Here is a 21,015-nt window from a genome sequence, read left to right as displayed (position 1 = left end):
GTACGTTATTCAAGAACTAATATTTTGTACACGTTATTTAAATACAAGAAATCGGAACCGGTTATAATAACTGATATATCTTAACCGATTTGTTCTAAGGAGTAGTCAGGAAATTTGAGCCAATGAGAAGGAAGAGGCGTAAACGTCACGATCAGAGGAAAACTGGCTCCCTCCGCCAGAAACGCTAATTTCCTTTCCCGACGAGTAAACGGAACTTTTCGCCAACTTATATTTAATAACAATTATATTTTTTTTTTTGTATTCTCTTTTGTATATTTTAATTGGGTATAATATGAAAAAAGCACAACTACTTCCACTTACTAGGAATAACATTTACCTTTTAGTTTAATTAATAAACTGAGTTTTAAATATGCTTACTAAATTCATAAACTTCGGTAAAACAACAATATAAATTATTTCCAAAGGAACTAGACTAATACAATTTCAACCTGGCGAGTAGCGACTTATAACAAGACACTTTGTTTGATGCTTTTACTTGTTGCTAGAAATCAGGTTCGCAGAAAATGCTGTTTACTAGTTAAATTTAGTAGGAATAACACGATCTATGACGTAGGCTGTAGTATTCCCAATTAAATAAAAAAATTTTGTTGAAAACATTTTGAAAAAAACACATTTGTTGAAATTCAAATACAAAAGTAAGCAGTCGGTAGCTATCTAGTCATCGTACTCATCGTGGTGTTTTTTTTTCTGGAACACTTTCATTTTATGACCTTATTTTGTGGGTCTCTACGTTGACATTTGCCATTCATATTTTTATAAATTAACTATTTGATTAATTAGAAAGAATGGCTCCGAAAAATAAAAAGAAAAATAGCTTTTATTTTTTCATGAAGGAAATGCAAGAAACAGAAGCTGCTAAAGGAATAAGAATTACCATGGAGAATATGCCTCAAATAGCTCATCCTATTTGGGCAGTAAGTAAAAACATATTGTGGAAAGATATCTATAATAAATTACTTTTCAGCCTGGCAGTTTAACACTGCATTTTTAAATTACGTATATGTTGTGTTGAGAATGTTAACGTATTGGTATTTGTTGGCATCTATTGATCGCCAAGGCTTTTTTTCTTTTAACCTGCTGATGTTTTTTTTTATAAGTTTACCTTGGCTTTCCAGGCTTATTGGTTTTCCATTTTAGTTGTAATAGTTTTTTTTTGTTTTTGTTTAGTTTCTCCCTGTCCTCTACAGAAAAGTCGCTATAAGTTGGTGATTATTGTGAGGAAGATGCCGTTATGGAAATCTTTTCCTTATGTTTAACATTAATTCTTTCTCTTCTTAGCATTTTCCCCCTTCATTTTTCCACTGAGATATTATTTACTATTGTTCTGACTTTTTTTTCTTCAGTATATTTACTGAATTCAGTAGTTTTTGAGAGGTGTTTTCAGTATTTTTGTAACTAGAAAAACTAACCTCACAAAATATTTGAATAATATTTCTTGCTATGGTCAGCGTAATGAAAACCTTGTGTACCGAAACAACTTGCATAATAATCAGCGACTGAAGAAAAATAGTTCATTCAGTCATGTTGAACTTCTGCACTTGCTTTTGGGCTGAAGTTGAATCCCACTCCTTAAAATCTTGCCTGAATCCCTCAGAGAAACTTCCCAGAGTTCATTTCCACTTCAGCGTTTCTGCACCAGTAGCTTGAAACTTTATTCCAATTCATCTTAAGCAGCTGGTATGAGATCCCAGATAATGCCCTAAAAATGTTTATGAATGGCAGAAAGCTGAGGGACCATGCTGGTAGTGGTATCTATATTGAGAAACCAGCATACAAAAGTTGTCGATCATCATTACCCTGATTTCTCTTCAGTTTTAAATGCAAGCTTATTGCAAATGAAGGCCTCAAAACTATTCTCAACAAGCGGAACTTCTTCGATTCTTTCGAATAGTCGCAGCTTCCTTCAACGCCTTTACAATTAGATTACAGTTTGAGATAAAACTAGCACTTCCATCCTTCTTAAACTTATTTCAAAGCTGCGCGATGTTCATTTTCCATCCCGCATTGACATCTATGGCAATGAGCAAGCGAATCGCTTAGCCAAGGAGAGTTTTTGTTATGCTACACCTTTCTCTTTGGCCCTTACCTTCTCAGAGCATGAGTCTAAGGTTAAACCTGAAATTTCAATGGACAGGAAGACTCCTGATCATGACTGGTATCCAAGTTAAAAGAACTGGTATGCAAGCTGTTTATTTGTTCTCAATTGTGACAGAGACTCATGCATGGCATTTTCAAGATTGGCAAGAGGGCACTCAAAGAATCTCTCTTTCTTTGAAAACAGGATGATTCTTGCTGTCTGCTGTAAATGTCAAGCTCAGCAGACCTCTGCCTAACATGTCTTGCTCGGATCTTTCTAGAGAAGATTTATATACTTCCATTTAATAAGGGTTATTGGTCTATTGGATCTTGTCTGACTTCATCAAACAGTTGGAAGATAAGCCACAATAACATTATTTTTGTGATAATTCATTAAGATCTCAAAAGTTATGTTGGCAATTCGACGTTTTCGTGTCATTTCAGCATTTTTTATTCTAGGCTGGCTCTTAGCTTAATATTTTTATGCCTGATGGGACAGGGTAAGTACACAAGCAATGTACCAAAAATAATAACAATAAGCAAATGTCGAAATATAAGAAATAATCAAATCAATACCTGTTTTAAAATAGTTAAATTTAAGGATAAGCAGTTGTAAGTGATAATTGTGTTTGAAATAACAGGTTCTTATATCTTTGACTCATGCATAATTTTTCTTACATATTTCATATAGTTTCATAGTCTGGACAAGCATTTTAGACAATTTGGCTGTTATAATTGGATACCTATTTTAGCAATGAAACAAAGCTGCTTTTTATCATAGTAGCTAAGTATCCATTAAATAACTACTTTTTTAGTTCTATAAGCACTGAAATATTTCATTAAGTCAAGTTTTTATTATTCAATATTTCTTTTAAAAATATTTTAATCTGCAATTCTAATTTTTAAAAATTCAAGTAAAACAGCATTTTTCTTTCCAAGAAATGTTTGAAAGTTTGTGCCACTGGTAAAAAAAAAATGCAGTTTGAAATTTGCAGGGATAACTACTGAAGAGATAACTTTAGTTATCTTTTCAGTATTTCAAGATAAGTCATTAGAATGACTTAGCTTGAAATGAAAGTTTAAAAAAGTGCTCGTTCAAATGGAAATGGTTTGTAATTAGTTTATACTAAAAATTTGTTACTTAATGTAAAAAGAAAGGATTTACTAAAAACAAAAGATTATATACAAAAGCGAAACAGAAAAAAATAAAATTTATCTTAATACTCTAAAGAATATCTCAGTTTTCTAATTATCATATTAAGAAAAAGAATATCTAATAGGAACCTTCTTAAATGCTGCGTTATAGTAAAAAGGTTGATTGAAACAAAAACTTTTTTTAAAAAAACAAACAAGCAAGTTAGATCAAAACCAAAACACATATCGTTCTTAATTTTATTTAAAAAAAGTATTTAACACTGAAAATCTTAAATCTTTTTCACATAGCCATATTTTTATAAAGTGTGACGATAAAAGATTTAAGTTTCTTGATGCCCTTTAAAAACTGCTGTGTTGTAGTAAAAATGTTGCTAAAAAAAAAAAAAAAGCCAAAGAGAAACAGAAAAAAGAAAAAAACTAAAGTTTTGTCATTTTTTACATAACTCAAGCGCACATTCTATGGTTGTCTATATTAATGTACTGAAAAAAGTGATAATAAAAGAATAGTGTCTATCAGAAACACAACTTTAAAATGTTACATTCTTATAAAAATAGTAAAAATGAAAGAAAACTTTCTTAAATCTTAGAAGAAAAAGTGTGGAAAAAATGATGAAATTGACTCGCCTGAATAAGAGTACGTAATAAGAGTGGTACGTAACTTGTGGTTCAGCATAAAATAATCTAGCTTTAATTCTTCCAATTTCGCTTTTCCATTTGTCAACATAAATTTGAAAGCCGTGTGCAAGTCTTAGAACTTAACATGAACTGGAACTATTTATAATACTGTAGAATTAAAAATACCATTTTAGATTATTCTTTATTAAGTCGATTAAAAAAAAATAATTTTACTGAAAAATACCTTGTTGCACATTCCACCGAATATTTTGTTGAACATTTGGCCAACTGACTGCAAAAGGAGTGAATACCGAATAGTGGCCAAAAATCCTTTTAAAAATTACTGGATTTTAAATAAAATACTATGGGATAAAAATCTTCAACAATAATGCTGTAAAATGAAAGACAAGACTGTGAATAAGCAATGAAATTGACTCACTATAAGGGCATTACAGAGTTAATACTATATTTTGCAATTTGAAATTAGCGTGTCATAATAAAATTGAAGTAAAAATAAAGATTTTATGAATTAGAGGGAAATCGGTTGTAATAACTATCTCTACAGAAGATCGTGTAGTATATGATGGAATTATTGCGAAAGATGATACATAATTACAAGGGCATATCTGACATTTGCTTTTCATAAGATTGTAATAAAAAATAACAGGCTAAATAACCAAATTAGCAGTGTTTAAATCCGTAACAACAATTACTTAGAAATCACATTTTTACATTAGGGAAAACGTGTTTTTAAAACAGATTCTTTGGGTTAGAGTTCCACCAGTTGTTTCAACTCTTAAATTAATTTTGTTACAACCAATTGGTAGACATCGTGAATAAACACAGTTAAAATTGTTGGAGGCTATTTCTATTTTTCAAAATTACCCAATATTCTTAACACTCATTAAATAGTGTTTTACTGTTAATATCCATAGTTATCTAGATTTTCATTTGTTATTTTTCAAAGATTATTTTTTGGAAAATTTGTTAAAAATTGTTTTTAAAGTTGTTAAAAATTATTTTGACTGAAGAATTCTTTAGATTTAGTTTCATGACATTTGAATTAAAGATACATTTCAAGTTTATTATTTTAATTTAAAATTGATTTTTTTTTCCACAGAGACTGTCTGTAGCTGAAAAACAGCCATATGAAAAACTCGCAGAGAAACATAAAAATGATCCTTGCCTCCGTGGTGGCAAATTAGCTTCTGATGGAACTCGAGTAGAAGTAAGTTTCTAACTTATTATTATGATTATTGTTGACCCTGTTCCATGGCACTTAGTTTTTGGAACCCACTATACATTTCTTAAACATTAAAGAAAATTTTTGTTAACTGTTGAATTTTCAATGGATTAAATTTATATGTTTTACATAACCTCTTTTTCTTTCTTCAGTATTTTTGTATCAATTATAAATATTTCTTTCAGAAAATAAAAATGTTTAAATCTTAATAAATAATAAATTAGAATTCATGATTTTTGCAAACTAGAGAACATTTTAACTAAATGTGGTTTGATGGATTACTTTAAAGGCACCAGTCAAATTCTCCATTTCTAAATGTAAATTTTATATGAATTTTTATTTTGATGAAAAAATGACAAACAATGTTGTTGGGGTATCCCAGCAAAATATTTTGTATTAAATGATAAGTTTGCTTTCTGAACATTTGAATTCTACTGTAAATCATTTATTGTTAACAAAAAGAAAAGAAAAAATATCTCCACTCTTCTTTTAGGATGAAAGCCAATTAAGTTTGTTAAGTTCTTTTCAGTTTGTTTTTGATTGTCATCGTTAGAACTGTTTAGACTGAACACCAAGAGTTTTATGTTGTAACTTTGATGCTTTAATTTTACTTTAAATGTGTTAAGGGATCTTGCCATGTGGTTGTTTTGTTCACAATAATATATTTTGTGTTAAAATTTTTATTTTATTTGTGAGAATGAGATTTTTGTCTAATTTTGTAACTTACGTATTCTTTGTTTAATTGATATTATAGACATGCGTTTTGAATCAGTAATGTTGTGCTGTATTTAATAAAACTCAGATCACTTTGGTTAAAATTATTTACTTAGCCTGTAAAATTTTTTTATTTTTCTTGTTGTAAATCTGCATCTTTTTCTTTTTGGTATAGACATGAGTCTACACGATTTTTAGTAGCTAAGACCATCTTTTTTAAGAGCTAATAACCTAAGGAATGGAAATAAGCTTTTCGCTTTTTTAATGAATCTTTGGAAAATATTTTGCTAGTGTTACTACTTTTAAGTTGTCTTAGGGATCAAGCACGTAGAATGAATAAATCTTTGGTTATAGCAAGTTTGTATCAAAAATAAAATTTTAAAATGTTAACATACACCTATAAATACCATGTATGTCTGTACATTGTTGCGAATTTGTAAATTTGTGTATAATTTTCAGAATATTTTTTGTTATGTGGCTGAATGTCTCAAACAGCACTTAGTGAACAGTTTAATGAGAAAGAAAGTTGTGTAATTGACATAATTTAGAAAGAACGTAACGGCTTATGTATTTCTTATGAAAGATTTGTTTTAGCAAAAGTTTTGCCAACTTTGCATATAGTAACTCTTTTTTGAAGAATGAGATTCACACGGTTCCTCTGTCAATCTTTTTCCAGTAGTTGTTGCTATGATTTTTATTATATATGTTTTTTTATGTGATGATAATTTACAAAGTGCTTTACAATTTTTAGTTTGTTTTCCCTCTACAAAAGGTGATAATATTAACCATAATATTAGAATTAAAAAAAAATATTGCATATTCTTTTAAAAAAAGTTGTATGTACTTTTATTTTATCTGAATGGGGTTCTTTTTTTGTAAACACAAAGCTTCTGCTATTTTAAATTACTAACATGCATATTTGTTATTATTATTAAAGATTTGTAGCAGAAAGCCAGAAAAAATTCTGTCTCAGGGTATATATATATATTTCAGAAGATAAGCCTATCGGTATACAATCCGAAAGTACCTTCATGCTTTGAAATTAATGAGTTACCCAAAACTCATATATAAGTTAACGTAAGGCAAATACGACACTATCTGTGTGGATAGTTTTAACTTCCTTTTCAGACTATCTAGATCAGTGTTTCTTAACCTTTTTGGTACAATGGACCCCTTTTAAAATTTTTTAAGAAGTCACGGACCACCTCCCTGTGAAAAAAATAATTGCAAAAAACATCAATTATTAGAAGGGAATAAAGGGAAATGACATCCATAATGGTGATATCAGGCCCTTGAATTAAAAGACTTATATTGTTCATGTGGTTAAAAATATCTGCCAGGTAAGCCAATTTATATGTAAAATAATTTTTGTTGTTGAAATATTCGAAGAGTGGGTTATTTTTTTCTTCTAGAAAAAGTGATACTTCTGTCTTCAACATAAATATTTGTTTCAAAACCTGCTCTCATGACAGTCAGCGCACTTCCATGTTGTACAGAAGTACCTCATGTTCTTGACATAGTGGTTTAAAAAGACGATGATTAGAAGCTGTACTTCTAATAAAATTCACTGTTTTGATAACTATTGATAATACTTCTCTTAAGCTGGTTTAAAGAGTTTTTGTAGCCAGCGCATGTCTATGTAAAAAAAAAAAAAAAAAAAAATTAGCATATCTGTCAACTTTTACGCATTTGGTGTAAAATTTTATTTCTATATTTGAAATGGTAGTAAAATATATGCTTTCTATGTAAATTTAATTGTGGTAAAAAATTCTTACTTTTTTTAATAAAGTTCATTTTATTTTAAGGATAATCTGCGAGAAGCTATGGAAAAAGAACAACATAAGAATAGGTTAAGACAAGCAGTCAAAAACTATGTGAATCCTGCCTGCATGGATTTAGAGCCATTTATAGGTATTGTTAAATTTGTTGAGTATTATTTGCATAAATTTATATTTGTTAAATTTTGACCTTTTTACATTTGATTTATTTATAAAGCTCTCACATTCAATTTCTCATTAGGTGAATCTGTTTGGAATTTTTCTAAATTTAGATTTATTATTTTAAATTTTGAAGAATAATAAAATTCTTAGCAGTTATACAGTTCTGAGTAACTATTCTGTTTATGTGTATGTAGACTTCTAAAGATTGTATATATATTCTGAGCGGAGTGTAAAATTTAGAAATAAAATCAATATTTAAAAATAAAATCTTTTTTAATCAATCATTAGTCTTAACGGAAGTCATATGTTAGGAATTTCATTCATACATTTATATTAAAATATTAAATATTAAAATATTAAAATATTAAATATTAAATATTAAAATATTAAATATTAAAATATTACATATTAAAATATTACATATTAAAATATTAAATATTAAATATTAAAATATTAAATATTAAAATATTAAATATTAAAATATTAAATATTAAAATATTAAATATTAAAATATTAAATATTAAAATATTAAATATTAAAATATTAAATATTAAAATATTAAATATTAAAATTAAAATATTTAAATATTTTGAAGAAGTTCAGCCTCAGAACTGTTTAAGCTAGCTACTGGATCTGGTTCTTCATATAATTTATCTTGTAAATCATGCAGCTAGGATCATAAGAGGCCCGATCTATTGTGCTAAGAGGCAGAAGATGTGGAAGACCACATAATTTACAATTGTCAGCTTAATTTCCAAATATTTGCATAATTTCCGTTTTCCAGAAAAAATGTCATTTACTAGATAATCTTATCTACAAATCACCTTTTTCATTTTTTAATATTCTTCCTTTTAGCAAATTAGTTTCAGTGGCAAAGTGGTTAAAACATTAAACTGTCATTGTGAAGAATTGGGGCCAGTCTGAGCTAACTTTCAAATGTGAGAAAAAATATTTGTCCCCCTCTCCATTAAAGATAATAATAATTAATATGTATGAAGTAGAATAACTTCTATTCATAATTTTAAAAATGAGACATCAATTTTTTTTTACAAAAGTACAGTACAAACTATTTCTAAAATGTATTTTTATTTTAAAATCAATAGTGCAGGATAATGGAATTACAAAGCTTTAAATAAAGAAGAGATAAATATGTGTATGAACACATTTATCTCAAAAATAAAAATCATTAAGTATCAATAATTTTAGGAGTGAAAGCTAAGATAGAAAAAAATGTTTCATACTCTTCCAACAAACCTCATGGTATAAAAAAAAGCATCACAGAGGTAAGGATTCATATTCTTTAATAACAACAAAACAAAAAGTAAACATTAGAATAGCCAAAACAAAAGAGTGGGCAACACCATCTATTAATTCAAAACATAAACTTTCTACATCCAGCCCACTCCAATGCATTGGTTTAACGATGCATTCTATTACAAATAACCATACAAATGTTATACACTTACAAAAAAATCAACATTTAATGAATATTTCAAACAAAGAATAAACAAAGTAATCAATTACTTTCTAATAAGTTAAGTCTTTCAATGGGTCTATTTACAACACTGTTTTTTAATTGGATTTCGCATGACCTTATTCTACCATCTCTGCCTGAAAAAATATCTTTTATTCGACCTAACTTCCATATTAATCTTTCAACATTATTTTCGTGTGCAATTACAACATCAACAATTTTAAAACTTGCAATATTAGTTGAAATCCTTACTATAAATTTCGTAAAAAGTAGCATTTAAAATCACAAATGGTGAAATTTTTAATTTCTATAGTAATAAATATTTTTACAATTTGTAATTTTAAACACATTACTCTTAAAATGTTATAATTTTTTTGTAATAGATAAATTGCAGTTAAAGTGAGAAGGGAAAAAAATTAAAAGTTTTTTTTTCTTCCAAATTAAGTAATTTTTTTCAGTTTCAAATGTTTCCTAAGTCATCCGCAACCTAGCCATCTTTATCGTAAAATTGTAAAAATATTTCTGTCTAATATATAGGGCCCTACTCATGAGCCATTTGCTAAAAACATTTTATATATTTCCCATTTTTTCCTATGGGTACTATCATTTCATTCTGTGAAGAGATGGTATTTGTTTAGTCATGAATATCTTTTATTAAACCTTTCTTGTAAAAAAATAATTTAAACATTTTTAGCAACTTTAATAATATGTATTGCATGAAATTGAATTCATTCTAAGAAGTAAAAATGTGGAAAAATTAATGTGTAGAAATTTTTATGGACATAGGAAGCGAATTGATGAAGCAGCTCTTGTTTTAAAATCAGAGATAATTATGCTCCGGAAAAAATCCAGATTTATGGATTTTTCGCTAATCGCAATTCGGAAATCCAAGCTCCAGAAGTTTCAAGAAATCACCAATCATATTTATGAATAAAAATTCTTGCATATTTTATTTAAAAGTATTAGAGAAAAAATTTATACTCGGCTTCTCTTTCATTTGTAAATATTTTTTCTGTTGATTAGAGATAAAAGTAAACTTATACATAATTAATAATTTGAATTATGCTGCATATAATTTATTTAGAATTTTATGTTGTGAAAATATTGATAATTTAAATTTATAAAGACATTAATTTTTTGTCATGCATCTTTAATGATTTTACTCAAGAAATTTTCATTTTAAGTTGAGCTCACAATAAGTTTAACAATAAGTCTAATCTACTGGTAAATTTATGTTACAAAATTTACTTTGTTAAACTATAGCAACCTTATGTTTTTTATCACTTATATTTTTCTAGAATTTACGTCGAGAAGGCCATTTTATTTTATTGCTTTTAATCTCATGTGTAAAACAGAAACTCATTATTACCCTAATGAAGTTGGCTTAGTGGAATATTCAATCAAAAATGGAATTCACAGAGAGTACCACAAGATCATTTATCCAGGTTTGTATATTTATTAATTAGTGATTCCTATAGATTTAGGGAAATACAATCCTAACATCTTTGGTTCTTTTAAAATCATGCCATTGTACATTGTACTATTTTTTTATAAGGGATATGCACAAAAAGTATTTTATATATAGAATTCAATAAAATAAATAAAAATTTAATTAGCGATTGATTTAATATTAATTTGAAAATTTCATATTAGTGGTTTTTGATAGCTCAAAATTAGTTCTTTTCCAGAGTTTATGAAATGCATTTTTTTTCCTCTTCATAAACATATCGATTTGATAATTTAAAATAATACTTTGTATAAGGGAAGAATAAAACAATTATCACTGAAGACTAAATAGTATTTATATTACTATATAGTAAAACAATTTGAGATCAACAAACATAATTTTAGATTAACATAAAATATTATGAAATAATGATAATCCCATAAAATTATGGTAATTTTAATTGCTAGTAAGCACTAATCACTAAAATATAAAAGTTTTAAATGGAATTTGTTTTTTATTTAAAAAAAAAAAAAATACTGCCCCTAAGTTAGATTACATTTTCTAATGAAATTTTTTTGTTGTAACTGTATCATGTGTTATATTCTAAGTGAAGTTGATGTATTAAATGTGTGCTTTACTTATATAAAATATATGTTTTACTTATGTAAAATATATGTTTTACTTATGTAAAATATATGTTTTACTTATGTAAAATATATGTTTTACTTTTATTAAATATATGTTTTCAATTATATTAGCTTATAAGTTACTATATTAGAGAATAACAAATATTGTAGGAAATTTAATGAAATTTATTTATTTAAAAAATATCTTTAAAAAGAATTCATTAATTATAAAAAAAATAGAAATATTCTTGATTTCAATTTTGTTTTGCTTTTTAAAATGAATGTGCATTAAAAATTTAAATTTTCATAAATTTCTAAGTTCTTCTGGAAATAAAATAAACTCCACTATCTTAAAAATTAAAACACAAGATAGAAAAGAGTTAACATGAAAAAATTGTCTATGATATCTAGTAAACAATAAATTCTGTACTTCCTTATCCATCTATTAATATGCACATTTATGATTTTTTTGTCTTTATGTAAACAAAACAGACCTTCAAGGAAAGATTTGAAAAATTAAGACTTTTCATTAATATTAAACCAATTATTCCAAGGGAAGACAATGATATTTGATATTCTATTACTGCATGAATATCAAATAGTGATTTTTTTTTTTGTAATTTCATCTACAAGTAAAGATAAATATGCAGCTCTAATTCTGTGTCTTTTTTTGATTATATATAAGAAACCATCATAGCAATTCACATTTAAAGAAATAATAAATCTAAATCGAACTAAATTTTCAAAGCACATTTGTCATCAAATTTTCACCCTTATTTGCATTGATTATAATAGAGTGCATTATTTTCTTGGAGTAGCAGAAAAAAATATATTTTGGCACTTGAGGAACTGCAATGTTTGTAGCTTTTATTTCATTATTCTTTTTGTGTACTGAGAACTGAATGATTTGTATTTTATTAAAAACCCTTACTGCATTAAGAACTATGCTATTTGTTAGACTGATGGTCTACCTTAACAAATTTACTGCTTCAGATCTTTGTTGTTTTCCCTATTATTTGTTACATAAATCAAAATCTTAAGTGTGATAATTTCATTGGATAATTTTAAAGTTAAAATGGGAAGAAAAACTGCAAGATTTTGTAATTTATTATTCAAGTTTTATCGAAGAATACCTCTGAGGAGACACACCAGGTTGCTAAGATTTGAAATTGCAATACAGAAAATTAGTTTTTATTCAATGTCCCAACTGCATTAAAGGTAATTTAAAATCCAATAACTTAGTTTAGGAATTTATTCTACAATTTTTCTAGAAAATTGATAACTGATTCTCTTTTTAACTTAGCAGGAATCTTTTTTAAATCATCTGCATTTTTCTCCAAAGATTTATTAAAGAATTTTGTTTTTTGGCTTTCAAATCCTGAAAATGCATAAAATAGACACACCTTACTGAGTTGGTATAATTTTAAGCAAAATAAGACAAGGGCTGCTAATAAAGAAAATGTTTTTCAGAATTATATTCCTTTTAAAGGTCTAAGATGTGTTGGAATATTTTTATTTTCTAAAAAATAATATTTAAGTGAAACAAATTCTTACCTAGGCATAGATTCTGTAAAATCTTAGATAAGGTAAATAAATTAGTAAGAATAGAATGTTTAGGAAAATTTGTATTAAATACAAATTTTTCTGGTTATTTAAGATAAGTGAGTTTTTTTTTAAAAAAGAATTCTTATATTTTTAAAGACACCAATTAAAATGCAATATAAGATTTAAATAATAGTGATATTTAATTGGTTTCTAAAACAGTATTATTTCTTACTTAAAAAGAGAAGAAAAAAAAAAGGGGATTTCAGCTATACCTTTTTTTGGAAAAGGTAAATATAGGTTACGACTATCAATAATTTCTGGTAGTTATGGATACATTGTGTAGAATTTTTTTTGTAAAGCCTAATCATGGATATTTAGTAATTTGATTTATTCAGACCTTTTATTTAAACAATTAAGTCAGAAGGTCATACATAATAATTTGGAGTAATAAAAGAATGGCCAAAACAGAATTAGCATATGACAGTGTCAAGCTCAGTTTTATTTTTATGATAAAAATATTTATCTTTGAAAGCATACCTTGAGTAATCTTAACAATAAAAATCGAGACAAATTCATTCATTTTTAATGTAATTGTGCTTATTAAAACAGACTCATAATGTTCCACTCCATTATTTATTTTTGTAGGTTTACATTCCCTGTAATGTTTATTTTGTAATGTTTACATTCCCTGATGTATTTTAGCATATGACAGTGTCAAGCTCAGTTTTATTTTTATGATAAAAATATTTATCTTTGAAAGCATACCTTGAGTAATCTTAACAATAAAAATCGAGACAAATTCATTCATTTTTAATGTAATTGTGCTTATTAAAACAGACTCATAATGTTCCACTCCATTATTTATTTTTGTAGGTCGTATTCCCACTGGTTATGCTGGCGAAGCAAAACGTTTAAGTAAGTTAAATTTCTCTTTTTATCTATTTATAAACAAATAATTTCCTGCAGTTGGGAAGTGTTATTTTTAGTGCACACCAGATCCGTATAATGTACACAAACATGCGAGCACCATTCCTAGAAAATATTTTGTTACTAAAAAATCAAGAATTTATCCACCTCTCCAAAGAAAGTTTGTCTTTTTTGAATTAGCAAAAAAAAAAAGTTTTTTCTACCAATGCATGTTAGGTTTACTATTAAATTCCATGATTTGAAATCACACATCGCGATTCCTATTACGCGGCCACGTCTTGCCTACAGACCACTGGTTCTGCACCCCTACCTTAGATTATCCTTTGGTGCTAAGCTTTCACTGCATACTAATTTAGAAAAGGTAATAATTACATAAATTTTTCCTACAACCATATAAAATTGTACCATTATCAAACTATGAAATATTTAAAAAAAATTTCTTGCAATGTGCTGATTTTTGTATAAATTTTTTTATTTTTTTTATAGGTGAAGTACATGAAATTGATATTTATGGAGAAAGCTGCAGCGAAAGAAATCTGAAGAAAGTGTATGATGAAATTAAAGAGTTTACTAATCCTGATAATTCTGATGAATATCCACCTCTTTTTTGTATTGATGAAATGATAGAAGGAAACTATGGATGTCTTGATTTCTTAGCTGATGTATCTCGTAAGTTATTTTTAATTTTTCCAAATTTTTAAAAATATTAAAGACTTTTTTTTGATCGAGATAAAAACTGTTTTTAACTATTTACACAATTTTCATTCTCATTGTGTTACAAAATTTGTGTTCCTAAGTTTAAATTTTATTTTCGAATCCAGGTTATCATTCATTTTGTTAACAAAATATAGCTGATTGGACCTAAGGGTATACTGGATTTATTCCATTATTTTAATTCTATTATTTTTGCTTTCTTCATTAACATTTAATACCAGAAGTACTACATTTCCTGTTAAACTATCACATGGCACAGTTAAATTGTGTTAAATGTTAACAAATAAATGTTAAATCTTTAATTTAGTAAATACTTGCAGCTATTTAAGTTTATGTGATCGGTTGGATCTAACAGGGTTCCCGCGGCCTTGAAAAAACCTTGAAAAGTACTTGAATTTCATTTGATTTTCAAGGGCCCCTAGAAGTACTTGAAAATGATATTAAATCCTTGAAAAATTCAAAATGACCTTGAAAAGTATCGAAAAATCGGGAAAACAGCCCTATTTCCAGCATTTCTGTGTTTAACTTTTTGACGCACGTAAGTGTGAGAGAAGACTTTCCCGCCTTTCAGATGATGACACGTACTGTTTGATTTTTGGATTTTATGTATGTTTGGCTGATTTTAGGAATTTTAAATATTGGGAACTGCACCAGATTCTGACAAAATCTCGATTCTTATTCAGGCAATTTTAATATCAATCATCGATCTTCGTATTTTAACTGATTTAAAAGCTATGTGTTGCGATTCGTTTTCGCGTGATTCAAAAATTGTACTTGCAATTCCCATTAAAGCAATTTAAAAATCTAATATCGCGATTTGTACTTAAGCGTTTTTAATCCCCAATATCGCGATTAGTTTTTCCGCAAATTTAAAATCCAATGTCGATATTCGTATACACGCATTTTGCAATATCAAACATCGATGTTGCAATATCCAACATCGATGTTGTAATATCAAACATCGATTTTCGTATTTATACTCTATTTGAAAACTACTCATTACGATTCGTGTTCATGTGACCATGTCAAGTGCGTATGATCGATGCTACTGAAAAAAAATTAATTCAAGTATGAGTGGTTAATTAAAACAGTCAAAGTGACCAAAATTGTTAGTAAGAATCTATCAGAAGATATTGAGGTGAAAGTTGGCAACTGATTCAATTTAAAATGGTTTGCCCGTAATAAATTTAAAATGATAATTAAGCCGCAACATCCAATAATTGTTTAATTTTCTTTAATAGAAAAGTGGTCAAAATTTCAAAATTATATTTAAGAGCAATTTAAATTTCACTGTCTAAATGCTTCTGCCACTTTAAATATTAAATAAAAATCTCCCGGCAGAGTTGTTTTTAAATATCTAATTGATATCACAGTATTATATAGAACATCCCCCCCTCGTCCTGCCCGAATTTTTGCTTATTCAGAGGTTGTATACCTAGCTTAAAATAGGCCTTGTGCAAAATTCAAATCTGACGTTTTTGTTAGTCATGAATTTTATTCTTGACTTGATGCCAATCACCCTTGCTTTTTTTATACTTAGATCACTTTCCGCAAGAGAGCAATGCAAGTCCTATTTTTCAGTACTGCTATTATCGACTGTCAACTAACTATTATCGTCAAAACATTTTAGTTTAAAATGTAAAATTTTAGTCTATCTTTTACTTAAATTTAAGTCCTTGAGAATTTTATAATAAGTCTTAAAAAGTACTTGAATTTTATTTCTAAAGTAGAGCATGAACCCTGATCTAAATAATTTGGAAAAACTTTACTGAAAGAAAACACAAATAATTAAATTCAAAAGGATAAAACTTCTTTGAAAAAAAAACGCGCTAAGAAGCAGCAGAAATTTCAGAAAAAAGTATCAATACAAGAAACAAATGAAATAAAATAAAAATATGACCACCGAAGCCGACGTCTTCAGGGGGTACCGGCCTCGATGGCCATTAAAAACAAAACCATTTCTATTTGAGGGAGAAGCAAAAGCTTAAAATATCTCCCTCAGTACCCCGATGGTTTTGTATAGAGGTCCAGGAAAAACAAGATACATTCAAAATAATTAACAAATTACGAAAAGAAAATCAATCAAAATCATCAGAAAATTAAAAACTCACAGTCACAGGTCAAGAATCAACTTCAAAAGCAAGTGGAGGAAAAGAAAACACTAAAAACTGAAAAACCAACGCCCCATATAATAATGCGCAGTAGAAGTTTAAAAATGAAATGGAAAAGGTCAGGAGAAGGAGATACGTAGATGAATTAATAGAATGCTTAACTGGGGCTGCTCAGTTAAGACTAGAATTGCGCCCTGTTAAAAGAAAAAATTATATAAAAACTTAAAAACCATCAATCATTTTTTTAATTAAAAAATTAACATTACAAAAATTAAAAGGAAAATCATTTTTACTCAAATTATTTAAAAAATTATCCACAGCTTCCCGAAAACTTTCAACATTATTGCAAATTTTCCTTTTCATTGCAGGATATTGTTTGTGTTTTGACTTTTTTTCATAAAAGATGGTGCCACTGGATCTTGTTAATCAAGAAAGATTTTGTTATTATTTTTTTCTTCCCTTTTCAGTTAAATTTATATTTGCAATGTTCGTAGATGAGTATTATTATGTTTGGGAATATAGCCTATGAAGAGTCAATTACTCAGTTATTATTCACTGAAAAATAGAATCGCAATGTTATCTATAAATCATGCTCAGATAATCAATTAAAGAAATAAAAAATAAATTTCGGTAAGATTTTGAAAACTTACTATGTTGTGCTAAGTTGTTATTGTTTCATTTTCCCATATTGAATTTGTTTCTTTAATTCTAATGATATTCTTCTTAATTTTTATGATTTTTCTATTATCTAATTTTTATGATTTATTAAAGATTCATTCCAGTTTGATATGTCCTTTGATAACTTTAATTTGCTGTAGGTAACTATTATGTCATATTTCAATATGAAAAAACAATATAAGTGCCAAAAATATGTTTTTAATGAAATTCAATAAATAATTGTGTTCAGTAATAAAGATTAATTTTTATTTTTGTATTAATAAATTTTTTTTAAATTTATTTATCTTTAAAAATGCATTTTTCATTATAAATTCTAATGAAAATAAATGCAATTATTTTTGTTAAAAAAAAATATATGAAACTGAGAATCGCAAATTGTGTTAAAAAAATTGATCTTTACTTGTTTCAGGTGAAAAAAATTGGTTTGACATTTGGGATGCAACTAATCTTTTAGTGAGCCTCAGAGGGGGTGCGGATGCTGAGATTCAGGCTCCAATTGCCCGTGATCTTCTTACAAAAACTAGTTTTAACTATCATCCTAGTGCAAGGTAAGAATTTCGGTTGTGACAAATTAAACTTTATTTCTATTATTCACCAATAGCATCTTATTATTTCTTTGGGGTTTGATTTTGGATGTTTTAAGTTTTTAAAATCACATTACTGGAATGAGGAGTCCTATTATTTTCTGCTTTTTTACAATTTTTACCAGACTTTCCAATTTCAGATATTATATGATTAAAAAAAGGAATGTCATGGAAGCTAAATCCAGAGTTTCGTGTTCATAGTGGTATTTCACTACATCGCAGATAAATTACATATTTTCTCTCTCCTTATCTTCTCTTGCTTATAAGGATGCCTGTAATCTAAAATCCCTGCATTCGGTTTCAAAGCGTGCAAAACTCGTGCCGTTTGAAAAAAATCACTGATTGGAGATTGAACAGTTGCAACTATAGCGTATCATAAAGTGATTATTAAAATCTATTTGAAATTCTTAGATCATCGTAATATTTTATAAAAGAAGATTTAAAAATTACATAGAAATACTTAGAAAATGTAATCAAGGAAACCGTGTGGACAATAATAAGCAAAGTAAGTGCATCAAAAATTGATTCTTCAAATCCGCAATTCAAAATTCTTCATATAAAACTATGTAGCATTAAAAAGTCAAGATTTTAAAAACCATGTGAAAATTCTTGGCAATAAATAACAAAAATGTGATTGATAAAACTTCTAAGGTTTTCGTTTTTTCAGGTAAATCGCGAGTAATCTAGTATGTAAAAAGTGATAACTTAAATGTGTGATTTGAAGTTCTCCTTGAAATATTATATTAAAACTAGGACTGGGCGATATGAGAAAATTTATATCGTGATGCATCGTCAGTTTTGCATCGCGATATAGTATTTTTGAAATTCATTTACTTGTAAGGCACAGAAAGTCAGATTTCTATCAAAACTTCATACTCAGATTGATTTAAATCAATTTATGAATTTGAAGGTATATGTTTTGTTTAAGAAATAAAACAAATAAAAGAATCAAAATTTTCTAATGAATTTTCGTAGCATAGATAAAATATGGTATTGGTTTTTATTGAAATTGACCTGATATACCTGGAAGAGTCAGGGAGATTTTTTCCCCCTGAGATTGAGTAGGAACCCTGTAACATTATATATCTATATATCTACATATATGTAAAGCTTAACAGTTTGTTGGACTTGTCAATGTACACATATAGTAAAAATATAGTATATATGTAGTAGTTATCTTTTTGCATAAAATTATCTTATTTGTTTTTTCATGATTTGAATTGATATTTTCAGACATTTTGTTCTTCTGTTTTTATGCCTGTAAATGTCAAAGAATTGTTTTCATTATTTTTTCTATTTGCCTGATAAAATATATATTCAGTGTTTGGAAATTTGAAACAATTATTGAAATAAATTTTTTCTTATCTCAACTTATATTTAAAGCATCAATAATCTTTTTTGAAACATTTGCATAAGGTTTTAAATCAACTATGGTCTTTATGTCCTCTAAAATCATTCACCATAAAATGTTAATCAGTATTCTCTCGGACCAGAAAAGAATTGAGTATATGCTGATTTCTTTTAATGTTGTGAAACAAAATGCTACTATTTCAAAATCTTATTAGCACACATATTTTTATGTTAAGCTCCTTTTTTTTTCATGTGAAATTTTTTTTTAACAGAATTTTATTTGCCTCTTTTTTTCCTCGCAATAAAACTTTAACAATAAACTCTTTTTTTTTCTCTCAATTCCATAACAGTAAATTTTAAACACGAAGCTTTTCTAGAACTTGATAAATTAAATTACAGAATTTAATGTCTTAAATTTCTTTAGACATCTATTTCATACAATTTGTATTTCTTAATTCAAGCACAATGTGCCTTTCTCAAGCATTGACTCAACATATACTTCTGGCTTGGGATCTTGACGCAAGAGTTACCATAAATTTTTATTTTCTTTGTTGTGAAATGTTTTAGCTGATATTTATCTTCCAACTCCAAAATCAATCAGCTCCTCCCCCCCCCCAAAAAAAAAGAAAAATTCATTTATATCTGAGTTATTGATTGTAATACAGTTAAACCCTGCTATAGTGAGCCTTCAAGGGACCGAAATTTCGGTTCACTATAACTGGGACTACACTATATCCTACATCCGTACACTCCCCCCTTTTATTACACGTTGTTTAAATAATTGACCAATAAAATGAAATACAAAAATGACTAACTAACAAAAATGTGTTAACTTTAATTTTACTCTTCGTCTTACCTATAAAAAAGAAAATTAGTAATCTTTAGCTGATGAGCAATCCTCAACACCAGATATAGAATCGCTTCCAGAATTCTCCGATAATTTTTCTTAAATTTCTGTTATTCTGCTTTATAAGCCTGCCTAACTAGCCTTCGAGCACTTATAAGTAGTTTTGCCAAATTGCTTAACTAATTCATTGGCTTTGACTTGAAGCATTTGTCCAGATGCTGGAAGATTGTGGGTTCTTTGAATTCTGAGTCAATTCATTAATGCTATTCAATAATGAAGCAAACAAAAAAAAATTTTATTGCTGCATTACATCCTATAGATGGTTTTTAAAATCGGTATATGTATTTATTTTGAAGTAGAAATTTCAAAATTATTACGAAGAAATAAGGAAAATAAATCAGTCAAAAACAAAAAAAAATCCATAAAATCGAGCTTCCTCTCTTCTTTGGTTTACTATATTCACAAAAAATAACGTGTGTAGCAAGGCATGGGGGTGAGCATTTTGTTCACTCTATCCAAGAGTTCACTTTAAACTATGTTCGCTATATCGGGGTTTAACTGTGCTGTCAAAATATTTTACCGCTTTTAAAAACAATCTTTGTAAAATTTTACCTCTTTAGATGTGAGTTTCATGAAGACAAAGATAATCATAATTGTGCTTTGGCCTATTGCAAGCGTCTTTGGTAAGTATAATTTCTTACGATACTTTTTTTGTTGTTACTATGTTTAAGAGTAACAATTTTAACTTCCAGTTATCTGCTCTCTGATGCTGTGTGCTTACAATATGATGTTGAAATAACTGAAAGCCACATGCCAGCCATATCATCTGAAGATAAGCCTTACACAGTGATTATTTCAAATGTAAGCCAGTTTTTTACATCTGTAATATTAAAATTTTTCATTATTAATTATTCTTATAAACTGAACATTCTTATTCTTAACATAATT

General features: G+C 27.5%; 1 protein-coding gene across 1 annotated transcript in view; it reads left to right on the top strand.

Annotated features, from left to right (window-relative positions):
• The first annotated feature begins 646 nt into the window (after nt 1-646).
• mael (germ-plasm component protein maelstrom) overlaps nt 647-21,015 on the top strand; it is a 29,358-nt gene continuing 8,989 nt past the window's right edge. Inside the window, exons 1-9 of the mRNA XM_087163575.1 lie at nt 647-935; nt 4,988-5,095; nt 7,630-7,735; nt 10,537-10,683; nt 13,730-13,771; nt 14,270-14,452; nt 17,696-17,834; nt 20,688-20,750; nt 20,820-20,928. Coding sequence (XP_087019701.1) covers nt 807-935; nt 4,988-5,095; nt 7,630-7,735; nt 10,537-10,683; nt 13,730-13,771; nt 14,270-14,452; nt 17,696-17,834; nt 20,688-20,750; nt 20,820-20,928 — 1,026 coding nt within the window. The 5' untranslated portion in view covers nt 647-806. The remainder of the gene's footprint in view (nt 936-4,987; nt 5,096-7,629; nt 7,736-10,536; nt 10,684-13,729; nt 13,772-14,269; nt 14,453-17,695; nt 17,835-20,687; nt 20,751-20,819; nt 20,929-21,015) is intronic.

Source organism: Parasteatoda tepidariorum, chromosome 5 (genome assembly GCF_982258835.1).
Source record: "Parasteatoda tepidariorum strain Cologne lab strain chromosome 5, Ptep-v5.0, whole genome shotgun sequence".
NCBI lineage: Eukaryota > Metazoa > Arthropoda > Arachnida > Araneae > Theridiidae > Parasteatoda > Parasteatoda tepidariorum.
This window is presented reverse-complemented; position numbering and strand designations above follow the sequence as displayed.